This window comes from Fringilla coelebs, assembly GCF_963513975.1.
Source record: "Fringilla coelebs genome assembly, chromosome: 4".
In the NCBI taxonomy this organism is placed as follows: Eukaryota; Metazoa; Chordata; class Aves; order Passeriformes; family Fringillidae; genus Fringilla; species Fringilla coelebs.
The window spans coordinates 47,541,635-47,556,595 of NC_140032.1; the positions used below are offsets into that span (position 1 = coordinate 47,541,635).

Here is a 14,961-nt window from a genome sequence, read left to right on the forward strand (position 1 = left end):
ATTATGTGCATGTAGCTTTGCCTAAAACTTATCTGTGCTCAAAGACTATTTTTTTCTCGACCTTCATATCAAAACTAGTCCCTGTGCTGGCAATGAAGATTCTAGTATTTTATTTTTAACAAATACCTCCATTTTAATGTAGTTTCCCTTTTTGAAGCTAAGCCCAAAATCAGTGGATATTTTGGGTTTGTTGCTCCTGCTAGACATTAAATCCAAATTTATTATTGTCATTTTACAGAATAGCTCTTTGACAGAAGTATTCAGCATCAAAATCAGCTCAAGGATCCTAAATCCTGGTGGTTCTTTCAGAGCTTGAGTAGGTCTTCTTTTTGGGGGTTTAGACTAGCCAGAAATATAGCTCATGAACTTCTAGCTCAATTCTGCCTTCATTCTCTGAGCAGAATTTAAAATTTAGCAATGGAACAGCCTTAGTGCCATATCCAGCTCTATTAGCTCCATAGAGAGGGGTTGCAAGAGCACTGTAATGAGAAAAGTTTTTAAAGTCAGCTTGGATGAAGATTAAGAAATAGCAACAATTCATATTGATCTGAATTTCACTAAGGGCTCCCACAGAAATGTGCTTTTATTTAAAGTTCAGAAAAGACCTGACTTGCATATCAAAATCAATCCAACCTTGAAAGATTTCAGGAAAGTGGAATTGGAACCTACCCTTTAATAGCCCTGCAGAACTTGCACATTACCTTACAGAGAATTCATAGGTAAAGAATTCATTTCCCAAATCTTTGTATAAATGAATATATATTTGCTTCCTTTGTTTAAAAAAAGTTCTTTTCATCTCCCTCTAATAGTTTGAGGAGGTTAAGAAGTTAAAGACGCAAAACGTGTGAGCAGCACTGGATGGACTTACATATCAAACTTCTGTACAATAAAATTACATTTACATTTCCACTGAAACAGCTTTGACAAGAGCTGATGAAATGTGACCTATGCTTGTGACAATTGCCTCTGTAAAATATGTAAAAGTTGATTTTTTTTCCCGATATATTGCGTTAGGAAGAGCATTGCCAGCAGGTCGAGGGATGTGATCCTCTCCCTCTATTCAGCCCTGGTGAGGCACATCTGGAGTGCTGTGGGGTCCAGTTCTGGGCTTCTCAGCACAAGAGGGACATCAAGCTCCTGAAGCAGGTCCAGTGGAGAGCTATTAAGTTGGTCAAAGGTCTGGAGCATCACTCTTAAGAGGAGGAAAGGCTGAGGGAGCTGGGCTTGTTCAGTCTCCAGAAGATTCAGAGAGGTCCTCATCAGTGTCTGTAAGAATCTGGAGGGAGGGTGCCAAGTTGATGAATCCAGGCTCTTCTCAGTGGTGTCAAGCAATAGGACACAAGGCAACAGGCAGAAACTGATGCACAACAAGTTCCACTTGAATATGAGCAACTTGGTCCCTGAAAGGAGTCCCTGCCCATGGCAGGGGACTTGGAAGTAGATGGTCTTTAAGGTCCTTTCCAATCCAAGCCATTCTGTGATTCTCATTCTATAAGGAAGAACTTCTTTATTGTGCAGGTGAACACTTAACAGATTGAACAGGAAGGCTGGGGTGGGGGGGGGGGGGGGGGTCTCCTTCACTGGAGATACTCAAAAACCATCTAGATGCAATCCTGTGCCATGTGCTCCCTGCTTGAGCAGGGAGGTTGGACCAGACGAGCCCACCAGTGTTCCCTTCCAGACTTACCAGTTTTGTGATATATCTCATCCAAGTATGTGCCTCTACTATATTTTACTATACTATATATGCATATGTAAGTATACATTATTTTTGAATGTTTGTGTAATCATAAAAGGTGATTTGTTTTAGGAATTGCTGTTTTTATTACCTCTAAGATTATGTCATGTGTCTGACCACTAGTGACCACATTTGCAGACATATTTCACGTTTCACTTGTATATAGTTCATTCATCAGGGTCTCTTCAGCAGTTCCTGGAAGGAATCATGCAGCTCCCCACCTTCAGTCTGTTTGGGCAGTATTGTGTATACATGCTGATCAATACAAGAGCATTTTCTTCTCTAGTCGTTTTTAAAATTGTAAATACCATCGCCTAAAACTTCACCAGTGCTCAACACCTTGTTTTCTCAACCTCTGAATCAGAATGCACCATTTCTTTAGAAAGTAGGTAGCAGAAAAGATCCTGTAACAGGATGGGAATTCTTGTTGTCGAAGAGCTGCCAAAGGCTAAACTCCTATGCAGATTATTTTAAAAAATCCAGTGTTTTGCTCCCAGCCCATGTGTGAGTATTACAGGGGAGCCAGACGGACCTGTAAGAAATCACTGATACATGGTTAAGTGGGCTGCCTTTGTTTTTGGCTTTAATTTACAACTCTTGCAAACTACTGTTTTCCCACTATTGTATCTGAACAGTACCAGAACAGAATGAACAGTACCAACCTATATCAATACAATCAGAATAAAATAACAGTAGAATTTTAAAAAGATCGTGACCACAAATAACATTGAGAACTACTCTTAAGCTATGTAAAACCATTTTGTGAAAGCACATGAACGAGCACACCTAGACATAACTGAATAGTCAGCAGGTGGAAGCTCTCAGGTCACTGTTCCAAAGCAAAGCAATGTGCTGGTTCTCTTTCCATAACTGGGAGAGCATTGCATGGGAGGTTTTGCCCTGGCTCTGTCACTGTTTGTCATGATCAGAATACAGCCAGGGACCATCTGTTGTACAGTTACTTGCAGGGCAATGTGGTATAACATTCAAGTCAAGCCTAAACAAATAACTGCAATTTTTGAATTTCTTAGTTACTTTGTGTTAATTCTATTGGACCTTCAAATTGGCTGAAATTTGAAAGCTATTTTTCTTTATTTCAGGGACATAATCTGCTTTGCATAAAGATTTTAATCAAGTATTAATACCTGCTTTTAAGCCAACACCTTATTTTCTTTGGAAGGATGTCTTTCTGATATAGCAGGAGTAAACACTGATCCACAAAGAGAGTTTGTAAAATTTCCTGTTTAAACTGTTAGTGAACAAACACACTCCAGATGTTGATTAGCCTAATGTTTTAACAGTAAATGCAACTCCTGTAATTACAGCACCATTTCTACCCGTAACACTTAAGTGCTAAAGTACTTCCTTTCTTTAACTATTGTAAATGCACGTATATTTATACAGTAAGTGCCACTCCCGTTAGCATGGCATCGTCTCCACCCTAAGATTAGCATCTAACTGCTAGACCAGTTCCATCCTTGAAATAAGAACCTAAGAACTTCTGGTACTAAATCCACAGTAAGAGACATTTCCTAGAGCGCTGCACGGGATGAGCTTCGTTTGTTGGAGAAATTTTTGTCACGGAATAATGCGACAGCCACTTCGCACATTCCCCGACCCGAGCTTTTCCCAAGGGGCGCAGCAGCCTCTTCTCTGTGCATGAAGTGGAGAAGGTGGGGAGGACACACTCAAGAGAGAACATCTCCGCTATGCCGGCCGAGCGGAACGCTGTAGCGCAGAGCGCACCATCAGCAGGCTGGAAAAGACCCCGGGGATCATCGAGTCCAACTGTGACCGAACACCTCCTTGTCACCCCGACCACGGCACCAAGTGCCACATTCAGTGTTTCCTTAAACACCTCCAGGGACGTAAACTCCATCCGCTCCCTGGGCAGCCCATTCCAGTGTCTCATCACCCTTTCTGTAAAGGAATTCCTCCCAACGTCCAACCTACACCTCCCCTGGCGCAGCTTCAGGCTATCTCCTTTCGTCATAGCTTAGGGCTATGTTCTCTTGAATGAGGCGAGCTGCGTTCGTGGGCACAGGGCCGGGCCGCGGGGGGTGGCAGGGAAATGGACATGGGCAAGGAGAGGGGAATGGACATGGGCAGGGATAGGGAGGTTCAGGGATACGGACACCGGCGAGGGCAGCAGCAGAGGCGGCGGCGGCGGAAGTGGCGGCGGCCGCTCCCCCGCGCACGTCACGGCGCGGCGCAGGCGCGTGGCGGAGCTGTCGTGGCTCCCTCTCCTCTCAGCCACCTCCCTCCTTCCCTTCTTCCCTCCCTCCCTCCGTCCGCCCCACCCTCCCTCCGGCCGCCGGGCCGCGGCTCCTCCCTGCACCACCTTTGGCCGAGTCGCGGGAGTGCGCAGACGGCGTTGCTCTTCGGTGGCAGCGGCTTCATCCGTGCCGAGCATCAGTCGGGAAGGCGCGTCCTCCTGCCCTACCTCCTCTTCTCGCTGCCCCCGCGGCCATGGAGCTGCCCGAGAGCCAGTGCAAGAAAGTCAAGCTGAGCAACAGGGTGCCGAGCTGGGTGAGCGGGCGGGCGGTGCGGCGGGGGGCAGGTGGGCGTGCGGGGGCAGGGGAGCGGGGAGGAAGCGGCGGCCGAGCGCCGTGGTGATGTGGCACTGGGCGGCAGCGGGAGCCGGGACGGGGGGCTCCGTGCGCCGCTGCCCGCCCGCGCCGGGAGGGATGCGGGGCGGGGGAGCGGCGGTGCGAGCCCGGTCACGGAGCGGCGGCGCCGAGGGCAGCGCGGCCGGGGAGCCCCGCGGGGCGGCCCGGGGCGGCTGCGGGGAAGGGCAGGAAGCCCCTCCGGAGAGGACCCGGCGTCTGTAGGTTACATCCCTGCCTCTTCCGCCCTAAGCACTCGGCTTCCAGCTTTTTGGAAGAAGGAAGACTTAAGAATGCGATGTACAATGTGGCCATTCATAAACCTGGGTTGGCCAGAGACTGGGGTTCTTTGTATAGCGGGTGTTATGTGGAAAACTGTCGAGACTGGGCTTAAAAAAAAAATCTAACCAAAGGCTTCATTCTTGTTCATAAAGATGGGGGAAGATCGGTTTACAGCAAAGACCAAAATGCAGCTATTTAGAAGAGACATTGCAGGCCTTTGAGAACATTTGATACCTCTGATGATGCAAGACAAGTGAAAAGAAATGAAAAAGAAAATATGATTTCTTTCAATCAATGCTGAGTTGAAACAGGCAAGACATACGATCCAGAAGACATTTGATATGAATGTAAGAGTGTAAATCAGTCTTTGAAGTCTTGCTGTGAATAGTGCAGGCTACAGCTTTCTTGATAAAAGCAGTTGTTGCCTGAAAAATGGGGAAGTTGCTGTCGTAGTGCTGGGTAGACGTTGTGCCTGTCCAAGCCTCTTCCACCGTGTACAAGCTTAAACTTGTTCACATAAGAGAGTAATTGGCAGTTTACATTCTTTCAATTTCCACTAGGAAAAATCAAAATTAGACGTTTAGAAGATAGTGAAATAGACGGTGTCTGTGTGGAGTTAACCAAGTGTATGCAAAAGTTACTCTGTATCATTTCCTTAGTCCTGAGCAAAGCCGAGATAGCTTTGTCCAAACTGGGGCAATTCCTTAACGTACATTAAGTGTTTGCTGAGTTCAGCTGAGGTTGGCAACCCCCTCTATGCTACGTGGCAAGCAGAGGAAGTCTTCCACTTCTCCCTTTTTCTTTGGAAGACCTCAACTGAAATGCTGTCTATAAACCAATAAGCTTCACCAGGAACAAAAGTGCTGCTGATTCACATGCTCCACAGGCAAGTGTTCTGGCACTTCTGGCTCTGCATCTGTTCAGCTGAGAGCGAAGTCAAAGCAGCTTACCCTGATGGACTTGGCAGCCCCTAGGAGAGTAGGCAGAGCCCCGTCTTTCAGAATTTCTCTGCGCTTCCAGTGTGATTCAAAATACACCTCTGCCTGTGGAAATGCCCTTGCCAAGCCCACCTCTGAGCACAGCAAACAGTTACTCCCTGTTTACAGAGCACAGCATAGCCACAGACGCTGCCATTAAGTGTGGAGAACATGGCTTGATACGGAGACTCCTTTAGAGTGGCTTGGATTCCTAACACGGCTGAGCTGTTGTGTCAGTTTGCAGGTAACTCCAAATGAGAACTTGCTCAAATTCTTGTTTCTGAGAGCATATTCAGTAGGATAATTTTGGCTTCATTTTTTATCCATCCCCTCTGATGCCAGGCAGTGAGTCCCCTCCAGCGTCGGTCAATAAGCTGCCTCTGCTTTTGGTCATACTGGTACAACAGCAGGTGGCAAGCAAAGACACACTCCTTAATAATATCTTTATCACTGAATTCCTTGTATCCACAGTACTGGGGAAGATTATAGGTGATTGCTGCTGCTGTGATCTTTCAAATTGTCCCAACTTTAGAGCACCTGGCTGTCGGAACCCAGGAAATTCCTCTGACTACTCTGGAAGACTTGAACCCCTGCCCGAGGGGCTCAGAGACCTTGGCACAGAGCCCAAGACCCCTGTGCCTTTGATCTTCACCCATGGAAAAGCAATTACCAACCTTTATATGAAGAATTACAAGTCAAGAGAGTTAAAGCAGAATAACAGTTAGTTTGTCACGGGGTGAAAAATAGATTTTTGTGGTTTTTAGAATGGGGGTTCAGGAGGCAAGATGGAGGAATCTGGGCGTGTCCAGTCTTTCTCCTTCTTCTTCTTGGCCTCCATCTTCTGCTGTGATGGTGGCACTTTTGGATTGGTTTAAGGTAGAAACCCACTGTCTAACATAGGTGATAGGTATTGGGAAGCAATGATTATCTGCTGCTGTGGAATGCAGCAGATGGATCTGTGATTGGTCTTATGTGGTTGTTTCTAATTAATGGCCAGTCACAGTCCACCTGTCCAGACTGTCTCAGAGACAAACCTTTGTTATTCATTCCTTTTCTATTCTTTGCAAGCCTTCTGATGAAATTCTTCCTTCTATTCTTTTAGTATAGTTTTAATATAATATATATAATAAATTAATAAATCAAGCCTTCTGAACATGGAGTCAACTTTCTCATCTCTTCCCTCATCCTGGGACCCCTGCGAACACGGTCACAAATGGTGACCCCGAGTGAGGAAAGAACCGCCACACACCACCCCAAGGGTGGCCAGTGTGCCTCAACCCGACCTGCCAGACAGACTGGTCGGAGAAAGAATGTTATAGATAAGAAACAATAAACAACCTTGAGAACGAGAACAAAAGAATCCTGACTCCTTCTTTGACTGCCCGGAAAAAGAGGTTTGTAAGTATCTCAGTCACTCTGACCAGCAGAGATTCTGAGACCTGGCAAAGGAGAGCTAGTCTGTGTCAGTGGCAGGAGAGCATGCATTTGGCAGCTTGGGTGGTGCTTTATGTAGAGGTGTTTAAGTGCCTTATTGTATTGGTGTCACTGTGGCAATCTGCTTTCTGGTGGGCTACTGTAAGGATCCAAGTAAGAATTCTTGTTGTAGATGGGAGAAAATGTAATGCAATAGGCTATAACAGAATATGGACTGGGGAATTGTTATGTGTTTAAAAGAGTAAAAGGTATTAGTGCTCAAATGTAATTTCTGGGCTTGCCCTTCCTTCCCAAGCACAGTTGTCTGAATCAAAGCACAGATTTTCAAACCAGAATTTGAGAAAGTAGCTGATGAAAGGTATTCCTGACAGATCTTTTTAGTCCTGAAATCTCATATGAATATGTAGATATAACCTCTGTGGTAGCTGAATTTTTGTGTTGGAACCACATCTGTTTTTCTTATTTGTGTTTGTATGTAGACAAAAAAGATGGGTACTGTTCCATGTGCCTGAGTTGCTGTTTGGCTATTGAGCAGAACACTTTGCAGGGAATAAAAATAAAACTAGCAATTGGTTGTCAGTGCTGAATAATAAATGTCATAAAAATGTGTTGTTATCAGGGAGTCACTGGTTTATAAGAGGCACATGGTAAGCAGGTTAGCAAATGACCTAAAGAACTTCTGTTATGACTGGGAAATGAGGCATTGAAAGTAAGACTGCAGTTAAGAGGGGAGGCTGCTCGTGTTGCTTTTGCTGGCTTATGGGAGTTCTTAGCTTGGGGAACCAACACTGTCCTCTTTGAGCAGAGGGATATGGAATTACAGTCACAGTTTCTTCAGTGTATGTGGTTTATATGGAAACCATGTCTGTTTTCTGATCCTTCCAGCTTCAAGCTGTCCCAAGTTCATGATGCAGCTTGGGGAGTCTCAGCTTGCCATGGAAAGATTTACTTCCTTCCCCGGAAGGGAGTAAATTGCTTTGTGAAAACTTAAAATTTGATATTGATCATAGAAGTACAATATTTTATTGTTGCTTGGAAGTAATGAAGAATAAATTCAGCTTATGCCAGTGTGTCTGCCATTTGTCTGTTAACCATAAAACAATTAAGATATAATCTCTTCTTTTGGCTGTCTTTTGATCTTGGCATTGCAACTTGGGTTTGCTTTCCGTCATCTGGATGCCTGTCTGTGTTCTTGCATCAAAGGTGTTTGGCGCTGATAGTCTGATTTGGTTTTGGCAATAAAAAAATTATAGCTGTAGCTGGGCAAAACATCAAGAATAATAATAAAAAAAAAAGTGTCATCTCAGGAAGTCTGTACATAGAGAAGTTGACAGAGTTAGTATTTCCTTTTGACCCCCATCCTCTTTCTTTCTTTCTTTTGTTCCTATGGTTCCAAGGTGTCTGTAATCATTAATTTCCTTGGTCAACTACCCGCAAAGCTAAAATTTACCTTCGTGCCAGGAGAAGTAAACAGCGGAGTTATCCTTCCTTCTTTATCATTGCAGCTCTCCAGTGCGCATCTAAGAAAGGATTTCTTTAGTACCCTTTTTTTTACTTCAATACCAAGATGTTTGCCTGTTGGGGCAATTTAGATTTCATGTGAGAAACAAAACTGCAGAGTGGGGGAGAAGAAAGGAGGGATATATCAGCATTCTCAGCTGACATTACTGCTATAACGAGTGGACTGCTATAACACAGTGGACTGAAGCACTGTTTTACATGGCTAAGTAGGAGGGAAAATATTAAGATGAAGTGTTTGTCTACATAATGCAGAAGCAGTGTGTTGCAGGGTGGAAGACATATTTTTGTGGGGATGTCAGAGTGGAAATATCCCATGGCTGTTAAAAAATCAGATAAACCTTGGTGATTAATGCCCTTTTCTTCATTAGCCCCTTGACAAAAATGTAGTGTGTCCTTACAGCAGCGACTACTATAGTGAATGTAATTAGGCTTAGAATTTTAAAATAGCTTTTTCAAAGAGAACTTGCTCATCACATTGAGTTTTTCTATCCCATGTTTCCTTAGTTTCATTTCTTTTAACATTGTTAATATAGATCTCCAACACTTTGATCTTCATACACTTTGATATAGTGTATGTATATAGTGTATGAAATGACTGTTCTTTATGTCTGATATAATTTTGGTTGGTCATTTAATTTCATCAGTTGACTGTGGAGGGATAGAATGTAAGAAAATATAGACAGTGCAGAAGGTAATCTCACACCTGAGGAGCTGCAGCTGTAGCTGTGTCCAATAAGAAGAAGAGTGCCACAAAAGAGTGGGGTAGCTGGTTGAGGAGACAGTTGGAGTTTGTTGGTTGTGCTGTGAGGAAGAAGGAGTCAGTGCTGCGAGGAGCTGTCCGTGAGAAATCACCAAGAAGGTATGGGAGCTTTGCAATAAGATGACAACAGTTGATAGTCATCAACATCATTTGTACAAGAATTTGAGGACTGGCTAAATAATTTGAGAGCACAAGCATTATGTGCCAGCGAGTATTTTTTTGTGCCACATCAATATTTGTGGTAAGTGTGTATGTCAGGGATAGTAATTGAAAACCTGGGTTGTTGAAGATACAACGTTCAGCTGCTTATGCTCAGTGGTGTGGGTAAATCATATGGAAGCAATTTATTAATAGAAAAGTGGACTTAATTAGGGGACTACTTTTTTTTTTTTTCAGCAACAGAGAATGACTTGCTAAATTATTAACTTTTTAGAGCACCTCTATAAAATTGGTTTTCTTTCGAAAGATAAGGGGGATTTGGGTACTGCTTTGCCCAGGATTAGTACTGAGCTGCCTTGTTTGTGTGCCTCTACATAGATACAAAAGGTGGGGCAGCTGGTGACTGGCAGGTGTGTTTTTGAGTGCATGCAGACTCTTTGGGCACTTTAACCTTTAGTCTTAGGTGAAGTACAGGTGAATTATTGTCCCTCTGCTCAGCTTGCTGGCTGCTCCACTGCCCATGTGTGCCTCATCCTCTGGCGAGGCCTTCTCCTTGCTGTGATTTCTCATCTCTGCTAAGTAGGTATTAATACTTTTTTTTTTGATAAAAATTGTGTCTTTTTCATAATTTTAAGAATCCCTCCAGCCTTCTTCCTCAGGGTTTCATGTGTTTTGTGAACCTAATGTAATACCCTGATTAGTTTCATTGCTGCTTTCCTAGCTCCTAGTTTCCTAGAAAAGAGAGGAAGCTGATATAACTTATGGAATATGGACTGGAAGAAGTCTCCTTGAATGAGATGTTTGACCTCCAATGTGTGAGTCTGATAAAAGACTCGTTGCCAGGGTTCAAAAGCAAAGCATGTGGGGGTTTGTGTCTTAATGTAAGAGAGCTTACTGAGACAGTGGCATGGGATTTGTGCTTTGAGACTGCTGTTTCTCCAGTGCCTGGTACAATACAGTACAACTGCAATTAATGAGAGAGACTGTAGCTATTACTGTGTTAGTTTGAATGGCTGTGTATGTTCATTATGCACTATATAGCTTTTAATTTAAGCACTTCAATTATTTTTGTTGATTTTAATTCCACAATTTGCTCACTGAGATCTCCAATTTTATGTACTGCATAATTGTTCCTGCTATAAGAGAGAGGTTTTAATTTTTTGACTTTTGGTTTTAGTCAGCTGTATTATGATGACTTTGTGCACAAACCAGTTTTGTTTTAGGAGATAAATTATTTGAAGGTAACATGATCAGCAAGGATGATGTTATTTTGTATGGTTAAAACCTATTTGCAGATTGTGGTTTCTTCTGGGTTGATATTCAGTGATCATCTAACTTTAGTTGCTGGACTATCACCACTGAATTACAGAGTTATTGTGTTGAAAACCCGAACATAGGTTCTTGCCTTGAGCTTCTATTTGTACTAACTATGAGCCCAGCTGTGTCTAGAAGTGGGGCATATAATCACACAACTTCATGATTTCCAAATAAGTTATAGATAAACCTTTGAATAGAAGAATGATGTAGCAGCAGTCCTTTAAGCCACAAGTAGATATCATATTTTTGTTAATTCTGCTTTGTGGTGTCCCCCTCTGAAACTATGAACAGCTCTCTGCTAGTACTCTGTAGAGGAATATAGTCCCTACTTTCTTTTATATTAAATATACTGCATGTTTTCTTTTTCCACTGGCACTGATACAATGATGAAAGAGAAGATAGTGGCAATATATTTGCAAGCAAGGGAAGCCAAAGCAACATTAAAGATACCACTGATCCCTCTCATCCCCTGACCCCCTTGTCTCTTTTTTTGAAGTCTTATTGTTGTTTGATTGTTCATGCATGGTCTGACAATCTAAGGTCTTGATCTTTCACAAACAAAGTTCACATAACCAGATACCATTAAGGTCTGGGATGATGCCAAGGCTGATCTTCCTGTGGGCTCTCTCACTTCAGATTGTGAAATGTGTTCGACAGCAGGGTCACCTTACTGAATTTATTTGTCAAGCAGGTTATTATGATGAATTAAGAAACTCGGTAACCAGCTTTATTTTTATTAAAATTATATTTTAAAGGCCCTATCTTTAAAATAAATTTTTAAAAAGTTCCTTGAAAAAATACTTTCTTTAAACATTTAGAATCTATAATAACTATCTCTTGTCTGGTGACTGATGATACCACCTGTAAAGGCACTTGCTTAACTGAAATTTGGAAGAGACATGCATAGTTGGCAATGAAAAGGCCTCTGAGGAGTTAAAAATGAGCCAAACAGCTAGTGCCACCAGATTTGACAGGCTTGATCTGCCCTTGGTGAAGCCAAGTTGCCAGTCACAAATCACCTCCTTTTCTGTGTGTCCCAGCATAGTTTCCAGGATCTTCTGCTCCATGTTCTTGATGGGCGGAGAAGAGAGACTGGTGGGTTTGTAGTTACCCAGGTCTTCCTTACTTTCCTGTTCAAAACCAGGCTTATGTTCCTCCTTTTTCAATAGAAACTGCTGTGACTTCTCAAATATGGTGGATCTTGACTTAGACACATCCTCCACCACCAGTTCGCTCAGGAGCTGTGGATTCATCTCATCAGGTCCCATGGACCTGTACACCTTCAGGCTCTGTAGATGGCCTCAAACCTGGTCTTCTCCTGCTTTGGACAATGGTTCTTCATTCTCCCTGTCCCTCCATTTGCCTTTCATGACTTGGGTGGTATGACTGGAGCACTTGTCAGTGAAGATTGAGGCAAAAATGTAATTGACTACCTCAGCCTTTTCCATGTCTCAGGTAACCATGTCTCCCTTTTCCATCCAGAGAGAGCCCACATTTTCCCTAGTCTTCCACCCTCTATAGGATTCCTTTTTGTGTTTGAGTTTGTCCAGGAGTTCCTTGTTCATCCATGCAGGTTTCCTGGCTGGTTTTCCCTGACTTTGTCTTCGTTGGGATGCATCACTCCCGAGCTTGGACGAGGTGGTCCTTGAATATTAACCAGTTTTCTTGGGCCCCTGTTCCGTTCAGGTCTTTATCCTGTGGTACTCTACCCAGCAGATCCCTAACATTACTTAAATATAAGTCAAGTCAAGCAGCTCTAGCAGTTCATCTCTCTTTCTTATAGTTGATTTTTCTTAAGCAAGTTTTATTTGAAAGTAGTAGTTGATTAACCTGTCAGTCCCAAGCTTCACTGGAGTAGCTCAAGGGGTGTGGTTGTCTCTGGCTGACTATTCTAATTTCCTGTGCAGCTTTTGTTCCATGCTGGAACTGATGGAATGGGTATTGGGTTTACTTCCATTTTTCTGTCCTCAAGTCTTTCTTTGTGCCTGTGGATGAATTTGTTTGCTTTGCCAACTCACCCTTTATCAAAGATTTAATCGACTTCTTCTTTTACAGGGAATGCAAAGGGCAACCAATGTTACCTACCAAGCTCATCATGTCAGCAGGAATAAGAGAGGCCAAGTCGTAGGAACAAGAAGTGGTTTCCGTGGGTGCACAGTCTGGTTAACAGGTACAGCCATGGATTTCTGAGGATCCTTATGTTTTAGTTACTCCTTTGAAAAGCTCTCAGCTGTAGCTCTTTTTTGCATGCAAAGTTGAATGTTTGTGAAATCTAAGACCTTGATGCAATTTTATTACTATTTTTAGGTAGGCTAGCAGGAAATTGCTCTGGGACAAATAGTAACTTGAGAATATATTTTGTTCAGTGCTCTGAGAGGGTTGTTTTTTTGATACTGTCTGCTACTTAATTCTGATTTTCTTTGTGTGTGTTGCTTTGTTTTTTCCTTTATTTCTGTTTTAAACAATTCTGTATCTTTGTACTGTCCATTTTATCTATTTAGAAATGAAATGCCACGCGGCTTTGTTTTTGTAAGAGTCTGTACTTCTGGATCTTTTCTGTAAAAGCCTCTTCTCTTTGGATTATTATTGTCTCCTTGGTTTGAAATAACATTTCAACATAAACCTGTGCCATTGGACAGCAATTGTATTTTAGGCAATGCATACTGGCAGTTATTTTTGAAGTCAGCTCTGTAGGGCTTTTTTTTGGTAAATAGAGAAGATAAATACATTCTGGAAGACATTTTTAGTTTTGTAGCAGTGAGGAAATTTTTTGTCTTTCAAAGTTTTTGGAAGCTTTAAAATATTTCTTGTAAAGTTTTGTTTTTTTTTTTTAGTTAAACTAGTAATGAAAAAAATAGCAAACTGTGTCATTTAATTGGCTCGTAAACCATTTAGAACATTGTTGTATTGCAACATAAAAGATCCTCACAGAGTATTAGGGAAACTTACTACATTTACATTAAGTAAAACTGATTTCCACAGTGTTAGTAGATGTGTGTGAAATGTAAAGCAGTCATTGATAACAAGCTGCTGAGAGCCATTCCAAGCAGATTTGCTTGCTGTCATGTATTTCTTTGAGAAAAGAATGGAGCCCTTTCTCTCCCTGTTTCCATCACACGGCTCCAGCCTCTCTCAATGCTTGAATGATCTAGTGGGCTGTTTCTGTTTCTTCTGGTAACTTATTAATCTAATTTTGAAAAAGGTCATGATAAAAATGTGTTCTCAGTTATCTGCATAGCAACATTTTCCAGTCAATGTTCTTTTTAAACAAATGTAATCTTAATGCCCAATTTCCTTTTTTTCCAGGAAGGAGGGTGATGGTAAGATATCAAGAATATGTGTGGGAAGCTAGGTTATTGAAGATGTTTGAGCAGTAATGTGAAAGGGTGAAAAGGACTGTAGGCATTGAAGTAAGCAATATTAGCCATTCTAGAACCATGCAAACTTGAGTTTCAAAATTCTACTAGGTATTAGAATAAAAGCTGAAATATTGGGACACTCCAAGACGCTCTCACTTTGTCAGCACTCATAGAGTGGGAGTGTATGGAAAGATCTTTCATGGATTGCTTTTCATTTTTCAAGGTAATCTTTATTTGAGAGCTCTTTTTTAATGAATGTTGAGTCAGAGGGTCCTAGTAAAGAAAACTGAGGAATTTAGCAAAAATGTGGAAAACCATTGCTTTAATGTGTAAAATAATATGCAATTTTTAGAGTGTAAGTTATTTTAAAGACTTGTCAGCTTGAGGAAGGTTTTTAAATTTGTTAATGTATAACCTTAAGTCTTGCAATTCGTTACATGTTGGAGACCAAATGATGTGTGAAAATACAGAGTGTGTGAGTGAATAGCAAGCTAAATGTGGGGACAAGAACGGCAGGCCAAAGACTGCGTCAGTGAGAAGTAAATGATGAAGTTGCTGAAATCTTTTGGACTGTCATTCCTATTTTCTGTGATGGGGGTGTACTTAATTGCTGCCAAAAGAAGACTGTTCTGTTTCCTGCCTTGTGTTCCTTCTCTTGCCTGGCACAGGCTGTACTTCTTGCCCAGCTCAACACTGAGCTGATTCAACTTAGGAAATCATCAGTGAACTTATCAGCCTTCCCCCAGATACACAAGAGGGAGAAAAAGGGAAAAAATGCTTCACCTTACTCTCTACCTGACTGTGTAAA

General features: G+C 42.3%; 1 protein-coding gene across 1 annotated transcript in view; it reads left to right on the forward strand.

Annotated features, from left to right (window-relative positions):
- Nucleotides 1–4,042: 4,042 nt before the first annotated feature.
- The window catches only part of PAPSS1 (3'-phosphoadenosine 5'-phosphosulfate synthase 1), a 40,248-nt gene continuing 29,329 nt past the window's right edge, over nucleotides 4,043–14,961 (forward strand). The window contains exons 1-2 of the mRNA XM_084204577.1: nucleotides 4,043–4,267; nucleotides 12,850–12,964. Of these exons, the coding sequence (XP_084060703.1) occupies nucleotides 4,208–4,267; nucleotides 12,850–12,964 (175 nt within the window). The 5' untranslated portion in view covers nucleotides 4,043–4,207. The remainder of the gene's footprint in view (nucleotides 4,268–12,849; nucleotides 12,965–14,961) is intronic.